Source organism: Callithrix jacchus, chromosome 6, assembly GCF_049354715.1.
Source record: "Callithrix jacchus isolate 240 chromosome 6, calJac240_pri, whole genome shotgun sequence".
NCBI lineage: Eukaryota > Metazoa > Chordata > Mammalia > Primates > Cebidae > Callithrix > Callithrix jacchus.
The window spans coordinates 112,308,697-112,325,369 of NC_133507.1; the positions used below are offsets into that span (position 1 = coordinate 112,308,697).

General features: G+C 38.7%; 1 protein-coding gene across 12 annotated transcripts in view; it reads left to right on the forward strand.

Moving 5' to 3' along the window:
• MYO1B (myosin IB) overlaps positions 1–16,673 on the forward strand; it is a 186,285-nt gene that overhangs the window by 154,256 nt on the left and 15,356 nt on the right. For 4 of the 12 annotated variants that reach the window (XM_035305163.3, XM_035305162.3, XM_035305165.3 and 1 more), the window contains exons 19-26: positions 330–423; positions 1,304–1,453; positions 5,253–5,321; positions 7,021–7,107; positions 7,388–7,474; positions 9,258–9,344; positions 14,937–15,011; positions 16,096–16,230. In XM_035305163.3, coding sequence (XP_035161054.1) covers positions 330–423; positions 1,304–1,453; positions 5,253–5,321; positions 7,021–7,107; positions 7,388–7,474; positions 9,258–9,344; positions 14,937–15,011; positions 16,096–16,230 — 784 coding nt within the window. The remainder of the gene's footprint in view (positions 1–329; positions 424–1,303; positions 1,454–5,252; positions 5,322–7,020; positions 7,108–7,387; positions 7,475–9,257; positions 9,345–14,936; positions 15,012–16,095; positions 16,231–16,673) is intronic. The other 8 variants (XM_035305168.3, XM_078328049.1, XM_008999117.4 and 5 more) reach the window with 3 other exon arrangements.

Sequence of the window (16,673 nt, forward strand, 5' to 3'; positions counted from 1 at the left end):
TGCACACCCTCCTGACCCAGGTTGGTACATCATTAGAGGTATATTTGATACAAGTATTGCCTCTACTAATGAAATCAAGAATTGTCTTTAATACCACATGTCCTAGAATACATAGTTCTGAACCCAAGTTTACTTCTTCAATGCTTACTGGATTTGGTTTAATTTGTGAAAAATTCTTTGATAGAAGGATGATAACTGAAAGAGCAATTACACTCAGAAATGAGGCTGTGTTTTATACCACAGAGAATCTGATCTCATGATATCTCATGCTATAGCATAAAACTTTTTATAACTCAGAAAACTCATTTTTTTTATTTTTATTTTTTTAGGTCTGGTGTGGAGGTCCTATTTAACGAATTAGAGATTCCTGTGGAAGAATACTCCTTCGGTAGATCAAAGATATTCATCCGAAACCCAAGAACAGTATGTAACCAAAATCTTTACACTCTCAACTTAAGCTGGAATCATATAGGAAAGTTCTTAAAAGATGTTTAACTTTATAACATTACATGAGATGCTACCATGAATGCCACAAAACTTGTGGGTTTATCTACAAATAACCAAGAGGCAAGGACCTATAAGGGGTAGTGGAAGAATGCGTATTTTTTATGAACAATCAAAGTCTTTGATCTGACAGATTGTACAACACTTAAGAAATCACAAAGACACTGTTACTACAACAGTACAACCTCACCATTCATAGCAACTGCAGGTAAATGTAGTCTGTATTTATAATACCTGAATTATATGTTAATTTTAAAAACTACAGCCTCTACTATTTAGAGGTACAGGAAAGCAGTAAAATGAAAAAAATTTTAAGTAAAAAAAAAAAAGACGTTTAGCATTCTACCTCATAGAACCCCAAGGAAATCTTTTTGTCAGTGAATAGATGAGTGTGAAGTATAATGAGTATAGCAGGTGATTGCTAATTTGGAAGCGTTGAGATTTTGGGAAGTACTTAATTCATTTAAGAGAGAATTATTTTCCAGCATCTGCCTTCCATTAGTAATTTACGTCCTCATAGACAGTGTGAAGGTAAACTTAAGCTCAATTCAGCCCCTCTTTGATTTGTCATAAATTCTGAATCACTGGAATAAAAATTTTAAGTCTCTCATGAATTCATCAAAATAATTTTCTCATGGACCATTATCCATATCATATACAATTAATATAATTATTCAGTTCTCTTTTTCAATGTGATTGACTCCAGCATCATGGCATTTTGTCTCCTAAAAATTTCTTTCCTGTAAGCTGTGAGGTTTCAGAGGATTTCTGATAAAGTCCATCTATCACTTCTTATTAGTTATTCAAATTAGAAGACCTGAGGAAGCAACGCCTGGAGGACTTGGCCACTCTCATTCAGAAGATTTACCGGGGGTGGAAATGCCGCACACACTTCCTGCTAATGAAGAAAAGCCAAGTTGTGATTGCTGCCTGGTTCAGGAGATACGCGGTAAGAGGCTCAGTCATTTGAAATCAATAATAACAATGCTAATTGGCCAGCATTGGCTATGTACTTACCATCTAGGTTATTGTTACATATTTAATTCTCCCAACATGCTCTTAGTGGTTCTTTTTTTTTAAAGATGAGAAAATTAAGACACTAAGCTGTTATATAACTTGCCCACAGCCACATGTAAGTGGCAGAGCTGGGGTTTGAATCCAAGACAGTATTGGAGCTCAAGTTTAGCATACTACACTGCCTTTCACTGATCTAGCTGTATTTGGTTGGAAATACATTTTTAATTTGGTCATCAGATTGGAAGAGACAATGTCATTTAAGCTTTTGATTAGGTCTGGCCAGTTTTTCAATATAATTGGCTATTCTTTATTTATTGTAGCAGCTTTGAAAGTGGCTTTAATTCCAGAAAGCTAATGCCATGTTTTTGTAGATTTCTGGTTTTGGTTAAAGGTTTGCATTCTCTTTTGTCCTTAGGTATCTGGATCTATTAATTATAGGGAGAGATTCAATAATAAATTATGTTTACCTAATTAATATGAAGTTTCTTTTTGACATTTCCTTCCTCACTTGATTGTAGAGGTTTTGTTGAAGGCATACCACAGGTTTGAGAGAAGCTTGAAGGTTTGCCTCAAGGCTGCTTGGAACTTGGGCTGTGTCCTCACAAAATGAATTAAATTTGCACTCACATTTCCTTTATTATATTCGTCCTCTTTTTCAGCCATCAAGAGGCTTTACTATAGGGCTATATATAATCAAGACATAATTATGCTGTCCTATTCTCACATAACATATATTAGTTTATTATTTCCAAGTTTTAGGAATTAATGAGGTACTTAAGTGATTAAGCTAAAGACAATCAGCTTGAGAGTATCTTTATAATGGCTCATACTAGTTAAGATTATAACCAGATTATAAGTCTTTTCTTTTTTTTTTTTTTCGTTTTTGAGACAGAGTCTTGCTCTGTCACCCAGGCTGGAGTGCAGAGGCATGATCTCGGCTCACTGCAACCTCCACCTCCCAAGTTCAAGGAATTCCCTACCTCAGCCTCCTCAATAGCTGGGATTACAGGCACTCACTGTCTGGCTAATTTTTGTATTTTTAGTAGAGATGGGGTTTCACCGTCTTGGCCAGGCTGCTCTTAAACTCCTGACTTCATCATGATCCACCCGCCTCGGCCTCCCAAAGTGCTGGAATTATAGACATGAGCCACTGCCCCTGGCCAGTATAAGTCTTAAAATATGAATCTGCCCAGCTATGTGAATGATTGAGTCATTCACATGCATTCTGCAAAGGCACTTTGACTGTTGGCACCAAGCCTGGTGGCTGTGGAGTCTCCTCCGTACACCCAGAAGCACTCCTTAACTGCTGCAGATTCATAATGCTCTGCTTTCTGTTTGCCTGAAAAAGGACCAACAAGTAAACAATCCTCAAGGAGCCCTTTTTATAATTTCTTATTTTGAGGTCATTAAGAAAATCCAAGTTTACAGGTGTGCTGGATTCATCTGTCTTGAATTCTGCAAATGTTTTTGAAACACGTTAACAAGATGGACAAAACAACCTAATTCCTGACTTCCTAAAGTTTTTGTCTAGTGAAAGACAATATGCATTTAAGCAAACAAATAATCAGAACAATAATAGACGGTTGTAAGTGCTAGGAAGGAAATAGAGAACTGAAATAAAGAATAATGGGGAGGCGGGATGTGACCTAAGGTAGAGTGGCTAAGGAGAAACTTCTGGGCGGTGCCATTTGATCAGAAGGATGAGAAAGAACAGGCAATGCAAAGAACTAGGGGCCGGGCACAGTGGCTCAAGCCTGTAATCCCAGCACTTTGGGAGGCCAAGGTAGGTGGATCACGAGGTCAAGAGATCGAGACCATCCTGGTCAACATGGTGAAACCCCATCTCTACTAAAAATACAAAAATTAGCTGGGCATGGTGGTGCGTGCCTGTAATTCCAGCTACTCAGAAAGCTGAGGCAGGAGAATCACTTCAACCTGGGTGGCAAAGGTTGCAGTGAGCTGAGATCATGCCACTGCACTCCAGCCTGACAACAGAGTGAGACTCCATCTCAAAAAAAAAAAAATGCTCCTTTTTAGTTGCTGATTACTTTTAAGTTATTATATATTAATATATTTATATTATAAATGTCCATATTCTATGACATTTCGTGTTTCCTAGAGATTAATTTTCAAGTGAGATTAGTTATTGTCAAGATATTTAGGAATTAAAAATGAAAACACAGAGGTACCAAATGGGTGTCAGAGTGATGATCAGATATCGTAGCTGTTGCTTGTTCATACATCTGTAGACTATACTCTGGGAGGAATCCTAGAGATTTTCCAGCTCCTTATTTAACAGCTGAGGAAACAGAGGCCCAGAGGTAAGTGGCTTGCCTAAGGTCCCAAGGTCCTCTTGGATTTTCTCCCTGGCATCCTTTTTTATTCTACTGCCCATCTATTGATAACATCACCCATTACCTGTGATCTTCCAAGACGTAGCCTAGAATCCTAAGAAGGCATCTCTCCCACCTCAGGGAATGGGGGCTGAGCCATCTAGCACTTGTAACTTGAAGGATTCACAGCATGACTTTAGTCCTTTGAAATGCTGTGAATTTTCATCAGAGATGCCCATGTTTCAGTGTATATTCCAAAGTAAATACAATAAGAGCTCATTTTTCTTTTCTTCTTTTTTTGAGACAGAGTCTTGCTCTGTCACCAGGCTAAAGTACAGTGGCACAATCTTGGCTCACTGCAACCTCTGCCTTGTAGGTTCAAGGGATTCTCCTGCCTCAGCCTACCAAGTAGCTGGGACTACAGGCACATGCCACCACGCCCAGCTGATTTTTGTATTTTTGGTAGAGACAGGGTTTCACCATGTTTTCCAGAATGGTCTCAATCTTCTGATCCTGTGATCCGCCCGCTTTGGCCTCCCAAAGTGCTGGGATTACAGGTGTGAGCCACTGTGCCTGGCCCAAGAGCTCACTTTTCTAGGGAATATTCCAGCAACCTCCACTCAGAGGCATCAGCCCTAGAAGTAAGAAAGGCCTCTGAGCATTGAGCATGTTGAGCCAGAGCCAGGAGCCTCTCTGGATCGTCTTTTACCTTCCCCATCTGGAAGTAACCTCTGCTGTCTCCGAGCCTGCCTCTTGTGCTCTCTGTGAGGCATCTCTCCCAGGGTACTGTTTATCCTTTATACCATTGACCTATGTCTGCTTCAAGTCTTTGAGGGCGGGGATAGAGTCAGATGCATATTTATATTCTCATGGTTCTAGTAAAAGACTTTATAGGTAGAGGCTCAATATGTAAATATTTAGTTGATTGACAACAGTTTACTTAAATTTTTAGCTGATTTTCCAGTTTGAGGCAGAGTAAAAGTAGCAAACCTAAAAGAAACTAGGGAGGTTTAGAGGTGGGTCCAATAAGTAGCATGGTGAGAAATGACACCAAGAAGAGAAAACACTCAAAAGCAGATGCAGAACTCAGTGGGTTTCATTCAATCTGCCCTGTGTAGGACCTTGTATTATAACTGCATGAGACAAAGAATATAATGATAATAATGGTGGGTTCTGAGTCATTTAGGAATTATTTTATTTAGCATCCTTAAAGCATACTGTGGATTAACTGTAATATTATTGGATTGTTTGATGTTTTGGTTTCTTTATATATTGGTTTCCAGAAGGAGTATGGATAATTAAGAGTCAGACAAAGTGAGTAAATACCCTTTCTCAATCCTTGTATACTCTACAGATACGTAACTACAGCTGCTAATATCTTCCCCTTTTATCCTACAGCAACAAAAGAGGTACCAGCAGACAAAGAGTTCCGCCTTGGTAATTCAGTCTTATATCCGGGGTTGGAAGGTGAGTCTAAAAGAAGCATAATTTATTTATTTGGGGTTTTCTGGTTTTTCACAAAGGATAATGTCTTTAGGCTTACCCTGCAGGGGAGGGCTGCTCTGTCTCCTGTCTTGCCTGTAAACAGTCAGAAGGAAAGAATAAATATTATGGGCCACATGGGGATCCTAGTGACCATGTCTTGGCCACTTCCTTCTAACCAGCTTTCTTTTTAAGAGCTTTGTTTTCTAAGCAGGAAGTCCTTGAAATAATACTATACGTGACTTCAGTATCCCTTTGCCTCATGTTTTGGAGAAAAGCTGTAGTACAGAAGGCTGTCTCACAGCCTTTGCCTTCATACTCAGAACCCCGAGCCCAATGACTTCCATAACTCTCTAGTTACCATCTTGCAGGCTACCCATCATGATTGAAAGATCCTGAGATCTGGCCAGGAATAGTGGTAGGGACATGGGGGAGCCATCACAGTGGACAGCCTGGGTCTCGGTCTTTCCTGCCAAGACTTGGTTCAAGGGTCAATGAACTACAGGCCACAGGCCAAATCCAGCCCGCTGCCTGTTCTCGTACAACCTGCAAGCTAAAAATGGTTTTTGTATTTTTAAACCATTGTTTGTTTGTTTTTTAAAAAAAGAAAGGCAAAAGAAGCTGATTTCATGACATATGAAAATTATATGGAAGACAAATTTCAGTGTATGTAAATAAAGTTTTATTGGAACATAGCTACATTCATTTATTTCACAGATTGTCTGGCTGCTCTAGCGCTACAGTGGTAGAGTCGAGTAGTAGCGATAAACTGTGTAATCTGCAGAGCCAAAGCAGTTACCATCTGGCACTTTACAGAAAAAGTTTACTGATCCCTAATCTAGATCGACGATATCTTCAGAACCTATTCTGACCACTGTCCTATGAGGAGATTTCATGGTATAGTCTGGATCCAGAGGGGTAGTGCCCAGGCCTGGAGCCCTTTCAGAGGGTAGAGCCTGGCCCCGAGTCCCACAGCACTGACTAAACTTGCCCAAGCCTCAGCAACCTAAGGGCTTAGGAGTTGTCCTACAGCAAATGCCAAAACACAAATCTGAGCATGTAGAATGAGTGAAACTGATGCCTTCTGATTCTTCCTTGACCTCATGACTTGGCCCTGTGGCCCAGTTTGCATGCTAGAGACCTTAGAGGAAGGACCCGAAGTCCGCCTCCAAACCACATGTCCTCCTGGCCCCCATAAAATCGGTTTTCAGCAACTAATGGAAAGAAGCCACTGATTTGGGATCAGTGAGATCATTTTGGTTTTGCAATTCTAAAAATCTCTTCAATAAAAAGGACAGCTACAGTTACATTCCAGGCAATAATAATGAAGGAGATGCAGTAGCCTTTAGAGAATCACTGGAATCCTCTGGCCACCTTCTGAGAACTGTTTCATCCCACAGATGTGTGCCAGCTTGTGATGCTGTAGTCAGATTTTTCCCATTGCGTATCAGGGTATGGGAGGCTGCTGTCCCAATCAAGTGGAAGCTGCACTGTCATGCTTAATGATGTCTTCATTGTCCACCTTCTCATAGTCAGTTTTGGGCTAGTCACTTTCACCTTTTCTTTAACCTGTTGATTTTTCACGACAGCATGGGTGTTAAGACAATCATCCCTTTAGGTGTGTTTTTCAAGTCACTATCAATTTTTTTTAACATTCTCTCTTTTGGGTGATTCTGCCCCTTAGGCTCGAAAAATTCTGCGGGAACTGAAGCATCAAAAGCGCTGTAAGGAAGCAGTCACAACCATTGCTGCATATTGGCATGGGACCCAGGTAGGCCAGAGACCCCAAGGAATGCGGTGGGTCAGCAGTAACGTTCCTATAGAACCATGAACCCTCTGCTTCAGGGGCAGAAAATGTTTCACTGGCTTGAGCTACTGAGCACGTGTTTGCCTCTTGCTCTTTCCAACATTTTGGTGTGGGGTGGTGGCACATGCTTTTGCGTTTACCATTTGGTGGTAACTAGTGTCTCTCTTTTTCTTTCTTCATTGAAAACCAGCAGTAACCTTTCTGCCTTAAACTTTTCTGTAACTCCTTTTCAAATGCATCACAGGCGCGAAGGGAACTGAGACGGCTGAAGGAGGAGGCTAGGAATAAACATGCTATTGCAGTTATTTGGGCTTACTGGCTTGGATCTAAGGTACTTGATGCACACATCCCAACACTCCATCCTGGAATTCTGCAATAATCAGTCCTTATCTCTAGCCTATTAGGGGATGAATGACTACAGTTAATAGTGGCTCACACTGGTGCATGCCCTAGCAGCCAGATTTAACACACCTGGAAACATTAGTTCAGTAGTGTGCTTAGGAAGCTTAGGCATGCATAGGCCAAAACTAATTGCTTACTAAAAAGGCACTAGTATAATTGCTCTTTTAAAAAAAAAGCCCTTAAATAACCTGCATGTTTAGGGTTGTTTTTTTCCCCCCTACTGATGGATGCTAGCAGTGTTTTAGAGATTTTCTGGAGGGGTTGCGCATGTTGGGAATGTTCAAGTTTGGGCTTCAGTCAGTCTTCTGCAACATGTTGACAATGGAAATGCCTCTAACATATGCTTTAAAAACTAATTATGAATGAAATTTTTTTTTTAGTTTCATTGTGGCTATTGATTATTATACAAAATATATTACATGTGCAAAAAATTATCATCTGTGATTTAACAGAAACCATGTTCATGCAAAGCTAGCTGTAATTGCCACTGAAGAATCCCAGGAATTTCAGCATCAGCTGTTTGTTTTCAGAAACAAAGGCCTCCTGAAATGCTCTCACTAATCCCCAGGCATAGTCGTGGGCTCTGTGAACATTTCACATACCCCAAGGGACAAGATTTTTAGATGTTTTTGTTACTTAGAAAATCAAAGGTCATCTTTGCTAAAAATGTGTATTCCAGTTAGAAACACAAACATCAACAGCGTCCTGTGTTTTGAAGTCCACCTTGTCAACATTGTAAGCCTATCTTGTGAGAAAAATGAGAAAAGTCAACATCTGCCTGCATAAAGAGCTTAATTTGCCAAAAACGAACCGAGGTTGTTCATTTGTGCTTTTCCTGAAAATCTGTGAAGAACAAACTTGCTCCTCTAGGCAACTGAGGGAAATGTAGCAGAAGCAAAAGGACTCCTAGATGGGTTTTGCTAGGATTTCTCCATCCAGTGAGCTCATTTCCCAGTCTCAATACTGTAATATCTTGAACAAGTAGTGCCTGTTTATATCCTTTACAATAACGTGTCTAATATTTTTTTTTCCTTAAGAGTAATTTTTAAACCTGTAAGTTTAAAAATTGCTTCAATCTTCAGTATATTTCACTTTTGGGGCCTTAGCTAAAATTGAATTTTTATACATGCTACTTTTCATTTTTTGCCTGGAAGGAATTTTTGAGTTTCGTTAGTTTTGGGTTTTGTTTGCATTTCAGAGAAATAACCTTTTTTTCTGCCCAGTTTTCTCAATGACTGTTCACAAGAATTGTCTTTTTATCCATCCAAAGGGATGAACTCAGATAGGAGTGCATGGCTTCTTCAGCCCAATGTGCCGTCAGCAAGGAGGAGTCTAATGAAGTTAGGGCTGTTACTGAGAGTTTGAAGGCTTTCGTTGATATGGGAGTGAAAGGGTATGGAGAAGGCAGCACAGATAGAAAGAGTACAAGGGAGAAAAAAGGAAAAGGATGAAAGTAAGGGGTGGGAAATGATTGCCCGGGGAACCAGACAGATTGCCCTCCTCTGGAACAGAATCTCAGTGCACTGAAAATAAAAGCGCTGCACCAGCCCGACACCAGTTCTTTGGGTTTAAGTTATTATGCACTGTTTCTCTATCATTCTGAAATCCCTATTCATAAATTGGCTCTTCTGTTTGGTGGGGTATCTTTTTTCTGATCATGTGTGCTGTCTGCATTGGGCTGTCTCTTTTATTTACTATCTAAAACATTCTAGGCTCGAAGGGAATTGAAACGCTTGAAGGAGGAGGCTAGGCGTAAGCATGCAGTTGCTGTCATTTGGGCTTACTGGCTTGGACTGAAGGTACTTCCTCAACCACTTGTTTCTGTCCAGGGTGAACTTCATAAAGCCTAGCACCTACTAACCCTGAGAAAACGATTGATTATGCTTGCTGGTGGTCTGCACAGTCTTGTAGAATGCCATCTTGCTTAATTTTGTTTCTTTTTCAGAAGAAACCTGTACACTAATTTTTTTTCTGGTTTTGTGATTTCTATTTCTTTAAATAATAAGTTTAAAGTGATAGCAATATGTCATGTTTTATTCAAGATACTATGTTATCAAAGTCCTAGTTTGTTATCTTTATGAGTATAAAGTTGTTTTTTTAAAAATCTGTGAGACACGATTGCAGTAGTTGAGCTAAAAGCTGCCCCGTATCCACAGTGACCAGCCTAGGGATGCCAGGCTTTTGTTCCCTATTTGTGCCAATTCTGCTCCAATAATGGCTGCCCGGAGTAGAGCTTTCTTCAGAGCGACCATCATTCTAATTGTTCAGTATAGAAACCAAAGGTTCTTGCATCACTGAGCTTACAGATTTTGATGAATGAGATCAGAAATTCAGAGATCAGTGGATCATTCAGGTTAAAGAGAACCTCAGATTCAAATACCTTGTGATTATGGCAGGGTTTATTTCGAGTGGTGCTTCCTACAGTAGGGTACACTTCTGTGTCCAGAACTACACATAAGTAAATAACTCCAAGCTCTGAAACACCTGTAGAATATTTTTCAAGCCATGTAAGGTTCTGGTCTTCCTAATTCAATAATTAGTCACCTTGGGAAGCCATCCATATTGCCTTTTGGGGATAATTAGGCCCCTTTCTGACACTATTCCTTATTGTTGTTTTTACGTTAATCCTATGACATTTACTGTGGCTCTAAATATTTGAATATTATCTGAGAAATTAACTCTAAATCTGAACAACCATTAGAAACATCCCTGAAGCCTGCATTGAACAATCTGTATTTTTTTATAAACTTTCAGCCTATAAACTTTAGTAAATTATCTTTTTTGATTATACTGAGTATTTACCAAATAATGTTTGAAGTAATTAAAAAGTAACTTAAATATGAATTTTAACAGATGTTCTGTTTGAAGAACTCCAAACAAGCTGTATCACCAGTTTTTTTAAAAGTCAAACAAAACTGAATATCTTCCCATTTAATTCATATCTTCTAATTTGCATTCTAATTTTCATAAAAGGAAGGAAAATTAACATTGAATCAGGATTTTGCTCCCTAAAATGATTTCCATCAGTAATATGTTTATCTTCAGTTTTCTGGGTTTAACTGCATATGTTTTCAAAATATTTTTGCATTAAGAGTGTGCACTTGCAAACTGCAAAGCAAATTCAGTTTGTAAGGGAATATTATTTTAGCAGAAGTAACTTGGCATACTCTAGGCATAACTTTTTTCCTCTCAGTCTCTAACAAAATGAAAGTACTTTACTATATTACCAGTATTGTTATATGAAGTAAGATCAAACTTACTTGAAGTCCAAGATTGTAATAATTGTGTACATTTTCTTCCTCAAAAAGAATTATGTTAATAGGAGTGATAGTTTTGCCCTCTCAGATGATTGACTTTTCTTGTGGAAATAATTACAAAGTGCAGTGGGCCTTTTTAAGACTCCCAGTTCCCCAAGGGGCATCATTGTATATGTCAGCATGTTGTCACCAGGCTTTTAGGGTCTCTAGTTGTATTTTGGAAGAAATGACCTGCCCTGTGGAATACCAGAATGCATGCAGCAATTAGTTCAGTTATAATGAGGCTCAACTAAATACAGTAGGACTTCTGGTATATTTTTAAGGATATATTCTTGTGTAACTTCACTTTAACTTGCCTGCTCTCCTATGCTATTATAATTTCAGGAGCCAGTTAATAGGTAACATTTTTCTTCTTCTTGTCCCTTCTCATCTTATAAGTTTGAGATTAGAAATGTTTGTGGATCTGACAACTCCATGGCTAAATGACAAATGATAATCAGTAACTAGATATGAAAACAGGTATACCTCAGATACATTGCAGGCTCAGTTCCAGGTATCTGCGATAAAGTGAATATCACAATAAAGCAAATCACACAAGTGTTTTGTTTTCCGGTGCATGTAAAAATTATGTTTACACTGTCTGTGCTATGGTATATTAAATATCTCATAGCATTATGTCTAAAAAGCCAAAGTACATACTTTACAAATACTTTATTGCTAAAAAATGCTAACCATCATCTGAGCATTCAGCAAGTTGTAATATTTTTGCTGATGGAGGGTCTTGTTTTGTTTTGTCTTGATGTCAATGGCTGCTGACTGATGAGGGTGGTAGCTGCTGAAGGTTGTGGTGACTGTGGCAATTTCCTAAAATAAGGCAACAATGAAGTTTGCCACATAGATTGACTTCCTTTCATGAAAGATTTCTGTATAGCAGATGTTGCCATTTGATAACATTTTACCCAGAGTAGAACCTCTTTCAAAATAGGAATCAATCTTCTCAAACCTTGCCACTGGCTTTGACAACTAAGCTTAAAGAATATTGTCATTTCAACAATGTTAACAGCATCTTCATCAGGAGTAGATTCCATCTCAGGAAACTACTTTCTTTGCTCAGCCATAAGAAGCAACTCCCCATTCACTTACATTTTATTTTGAGATGGCAGCAATTCAGTCCCATCTTCAAGCTTCACTTCTAATTCTAATTCTCTTACCATATATGCCACATCTGCAATTACCTTCTCCACTGAAGTTTTGAGTCCTCTCCAAGTCATCCATGAGAGTTGTAATCAACTTCTTCCAAACTTATGTTAATGTGGCTGTTGTGACCTCCTCCTACGAATCACAAATGTTCCTAATGGCATCCAGAATGATGGCTCTTTCTGGAAGGTTTTTAATTTACTTTGCCCAGATCCACCAGAGGAATCACTATATATGGCAGGTATAGGCTTACAAAATGTATTTCATAAATCATAAGATTGGAAATTACTCCTTGATCCGTGAGCCGCAGAATGGATGTTGGTGTTAGCAGGCATGAAAACATTAATCTTGTATATCTCATCAGAGTTCTTAGGTGACCAGGTGCCTTGTCATTGTCCACCAATAGAAAGTTATCTCTTCTCTGAGCAGTAGGTCTCAATATGGGGCGTAAGGTAGTCAGTAAACGATGCTGTAAGCGGATGTGCTATCATCCAGGCTTTGTTGTTCCATGTATGGAGCACACAGAGTAGATTTAGCATAATTCTTAAGCTGTAGGATTTTTATAATGGTAAATGAGCATTAGCTCCAACTTAAAGTTAGCAGTTGTATTATCCTTTAACAAGAGAATCAGCCTGTCGTTTGAAGCCAGACATTAGCTTCTCCTCTCTAGCTAGGAAAGTCTAGATGGCATCTTCTTCCAATGGAAGGCCGTTTTGTCTACACTGGAAATCTGTTGAGTGGAGCCACATTCATCAGTGATCCTAGCTAGATCTTCTGGATAGCTTTCTGCAGCTTCTACATCAGCACTTGCTGCATCTTTCTTTAACCCTCATGAACCAACCTCTCCTGGCTTTAAACTTCTTCTGCAGCTTCCTCACCTCTCTCAGCCCTCGTAGAGTAGAAGAGAGTTAGGACCTTGCTCTGGATTAGGCCTTGGCTTATTGGAATGTTGTGGCTGGTTTGATCTTCTATCCAGACCACTAAAACTTTCTCCTTATCAGCAATGAGGCTGTTTCACTTGCTTATCATTTGTGTGTTCACTGGAATAGCACTTTTAATTTCCTTCAAGAACTTTCCTTTGTATTCACAACTTAACTGTTTGGCACAAGGGGCCTAGCTTTTGACATGCTTTCCTCACTAAGCATAATCATGTCTGGCTTCCGATTTAAAGGGAGAAGTGTGTGACCCCTCCTTTCACTTGAACACTAAGAAGCCATTGCAGGGTTATTAATTAATTTCTCTTTTTTTTTTTTTAATGGGGTTTCACCGTGATGGCCAGGCTGGTCTTGAATTCCTGGCCTCAGGTGATCCACCTCGGCTCCCAAAGTGCTAGGATTATAGGCATGAGCCACCGCACTCAGCCAATTTCCATATTGCTGTGTCTTAGGGAAGAAGGGAGACCTAAGGAGAGGGAGAGAGATGGGAGAATGGCTAGTGGGTGGAGCAGTCAGCATATACACAACACTTCTTATTAAGTTCGCCATCTGACAGATAGAATAATAATGAAAAAGTTTGAAATATTGTAGGAATTCTCAAAATGTAACACAGAGACACAGAATGAGCACATGCTGTTGGAAAAATGGTGCCATGGGCTTGTTTGATGCAGGGTTGCCACAAACCTTCAATTTGTAACAACGCAATGTCTGCAAAGTACATTAAAATGAGGTATGCCTGTAAAAGGAAAACTGCCTATATGATATATGTTACAGTTTTTAAACCTTAATAATCTAGTTGTAGAGAATGGGTCTGGTGCTCAAATGCTCAGAGGGACCGGGTTGGTCACACAGATGAGGAAAGCAGCAGATGGGAGGTGGATCAGAAGCAGAGGGGACTCATGTAATTTGGAGCATGCATGTCTCATCTAAAGGCAACAGCAGCTACTTTGGTCTCCATGGCCCTTATTATATAGGAATAGGCCTCACTGTTGCTAGATCTTAGACAATTTTAAGAGAAATCTGCAGTCTGAATTATTATATTAAGCTCTTCCCTTAAAAATATGCATATAAAACATTTATCTACAAACTGAATTTGGTTAGTAGATTACTAGCTTACATCCCCTAATGTAGAAATATTTTGAACATGTGCAGTTAAACCCAGAAAACTAGAGAGAAAAGAAAAAAGATAAGTAATGTCTGGATTATTCAGATAGGCTAATATTTTGCTAAAGTCTAATTCTCTCATTTATATCTGGATGGTTATAATAGTTAATATATTTTTTCCTCAGTTTCAAAATTTATATCATTTATTTGTTATGTAAACACTCTAGTTACTGTAATTTGTTAAACATTAGTATATGAAGCAAATATGACAATGTAGCAAGAAAAAAATATGTGAACTAAAACTCTAACATGATGTTTTAAGTGCTCTGAGCATTAAGTTTGGTGGGAATAGAGATGGTAGACAAAAATTAATTCAGTGAAATGGAAGATAATGGTAGTTTAAAAGGTTCTTTTTAAGTTCTTATTTTTAGCCACATTCTGTTCTCAGTATGTAGAACTTACTAAAGCCTTATCTTCTATGCAAGGCTTTTGGGAACAGATACATACAATTCTTCAGATTTTTTTTTTCTTTTTGCCTTTTACAAAACAGTCTGAAGGGAACATTATTTTATACATTTTTTAAATGTATGTTAATTCGGATGAGTTTACTTACAGCTGTGCCTGTAAAGTGTTTCTTATCAAGTCATCAGATTCTTCAAAAACTACTAAGAGGATTTAAAACATCAGTTCATTCTGGTTTATCATTTTACATCTCTCAATTTCTTTCTCTCTGACTTAAGATCCACTGTGTGAATGTGCTTCGATTATTTTATTAAATCCAGAAAGGACACTTGCAAATTGGATTGTTTCACGCTTTTTCATTTTTAATAGAGGTGTATCATTATGGACCTGCACCAGCCACACATTAACCACTGTAACCTGCATCTTCTTTTTAAAGGTACGTAGAGAATACAGGAAATTCTTCAGAGCCAATGCTGGAAAGAAAATCTATGAGTTTACACTTCAGAGAATTGTAAGTTGACACTTTATGTCTGTGGCTAATTAGCATTATGGAATTACCCACTTAATATCACCAACTCCATAAAATGTACCTTTTCCTAAATGACAAAAGTGACTTTTAAAATAATGATTAAATCATAGCTGTGACACTGAGAGTAACCTTTTAAAATCATCTTCCCCCAAATTCAGGTAAATTGTGTCAGAAAGAGTTGTTAGTGGCTCGTATATAATCAATATAGTGTTTGCCTTATTTGACAGAACTTTTGGGGGAAAGTGGATCCAAGAAAGCCAGGGCCTTACTCTGTGAAACTGATGAGCTGTGGCAGGGTAAGGCCGGCAAGAAGTTAGTGGGGAGAGGGGTGACAGAGAGCCGGGCTGTGCAGCTCTCCCAGCATGGACTCTGGAGTTCTCCATTTTTCAGAGAGCTGTATGTGGTGCTGAGCAGACTGCAAACTCTGGACAGCCTCCACTGCCGCTTAGAGACTTCTGACGAGCAAATTCTAACTTCTGTGAACCTTATTTTCTCATCTGTAAAATGGGGATGATAGTGGCACTAGCCTCGTAGAGTGTTGTGAAGATTAAAATAAAGTAACGGTAAGTGCAGGACGAGGCACATATTACATACTCTAGAGCAACTCTGTCCAGCAGTGATGAAAACACCCTATGACTCTGAGGTGCAGTAGAGTAGCCAGCCACGAGCCTCATGTGGTTATTAACCATGTGAGGTGTAGCTAGTGTCACTGAGGAACTAGATTTTTAAATGTAATTTAATTTTAATTACATAAAATGTAAACATAAATAGCCTGTGTGACTGACTAGTGGCTGCATTTTAGACAATATTTATAGAGCAGGCTGGTATTAGTGTTAATATGAGTGTTAGCATTAGTATTCTTTTTTCCCCTTAACCATTTGATGGAAGTCATATTTCCCCAACCAGTATGAAAGAGTGGAATAGAGACTTCCCAGATGAGTTACATTTTATAAATTCCAAAGTTAAATAAATTCCACTATCGGTTTATTTGATCATGATGTATATAAAACAGTGTTTTTTGTGGTATATTTTCCTCATCTAGTATTTTCTGTCAAACCCAACACAGGTGCAAAAATACTTCTTGGAAATGAAAAATAAGATGCCTTCCTTATCTCCAATAGACAAGAATTGGCCCTCAAGACCTTACTTATTCTTGGATTCTACTCATAAGGAGCTAAAAAGGATTTTCCACTTGTGGAGGGTAAAAAAGTGTCATGTTACACTTTTAGGGACTTTCTTATTTATTTTGAGTGTTTTACATAAAATCAAAACTGTAACACATTCTTCCTTTGCCTCCAGGAGGATTACTTGAAAACTTTATGGTGATTTTCCCCCATGCACCGTATTGAGTTGCTATGAGAGCCCTGCTTCAGCTCAGGCATTCCCTGTCAGTGCCTCTCGGCTGGGGCTGGAATGGGAAGCACAGGGCTGCATTTTCTTTCCATTCCAGGTTCCAGCTGCTCTCAAGTAGTTCAGGTTTTTGTTCATTTGTTTCTCTCTTTGTCTAAAGGAATACTAAAGGTTTTTGTTCATTTGTTTCTCTCTTTGTCTAAAGGAATACTAAAGGACAGAGAAATCATAAAATTTGAATATTTTCAGGCAACCAAATTAAATACTGCAAATTAAAGAGTTTATCAGATGTAC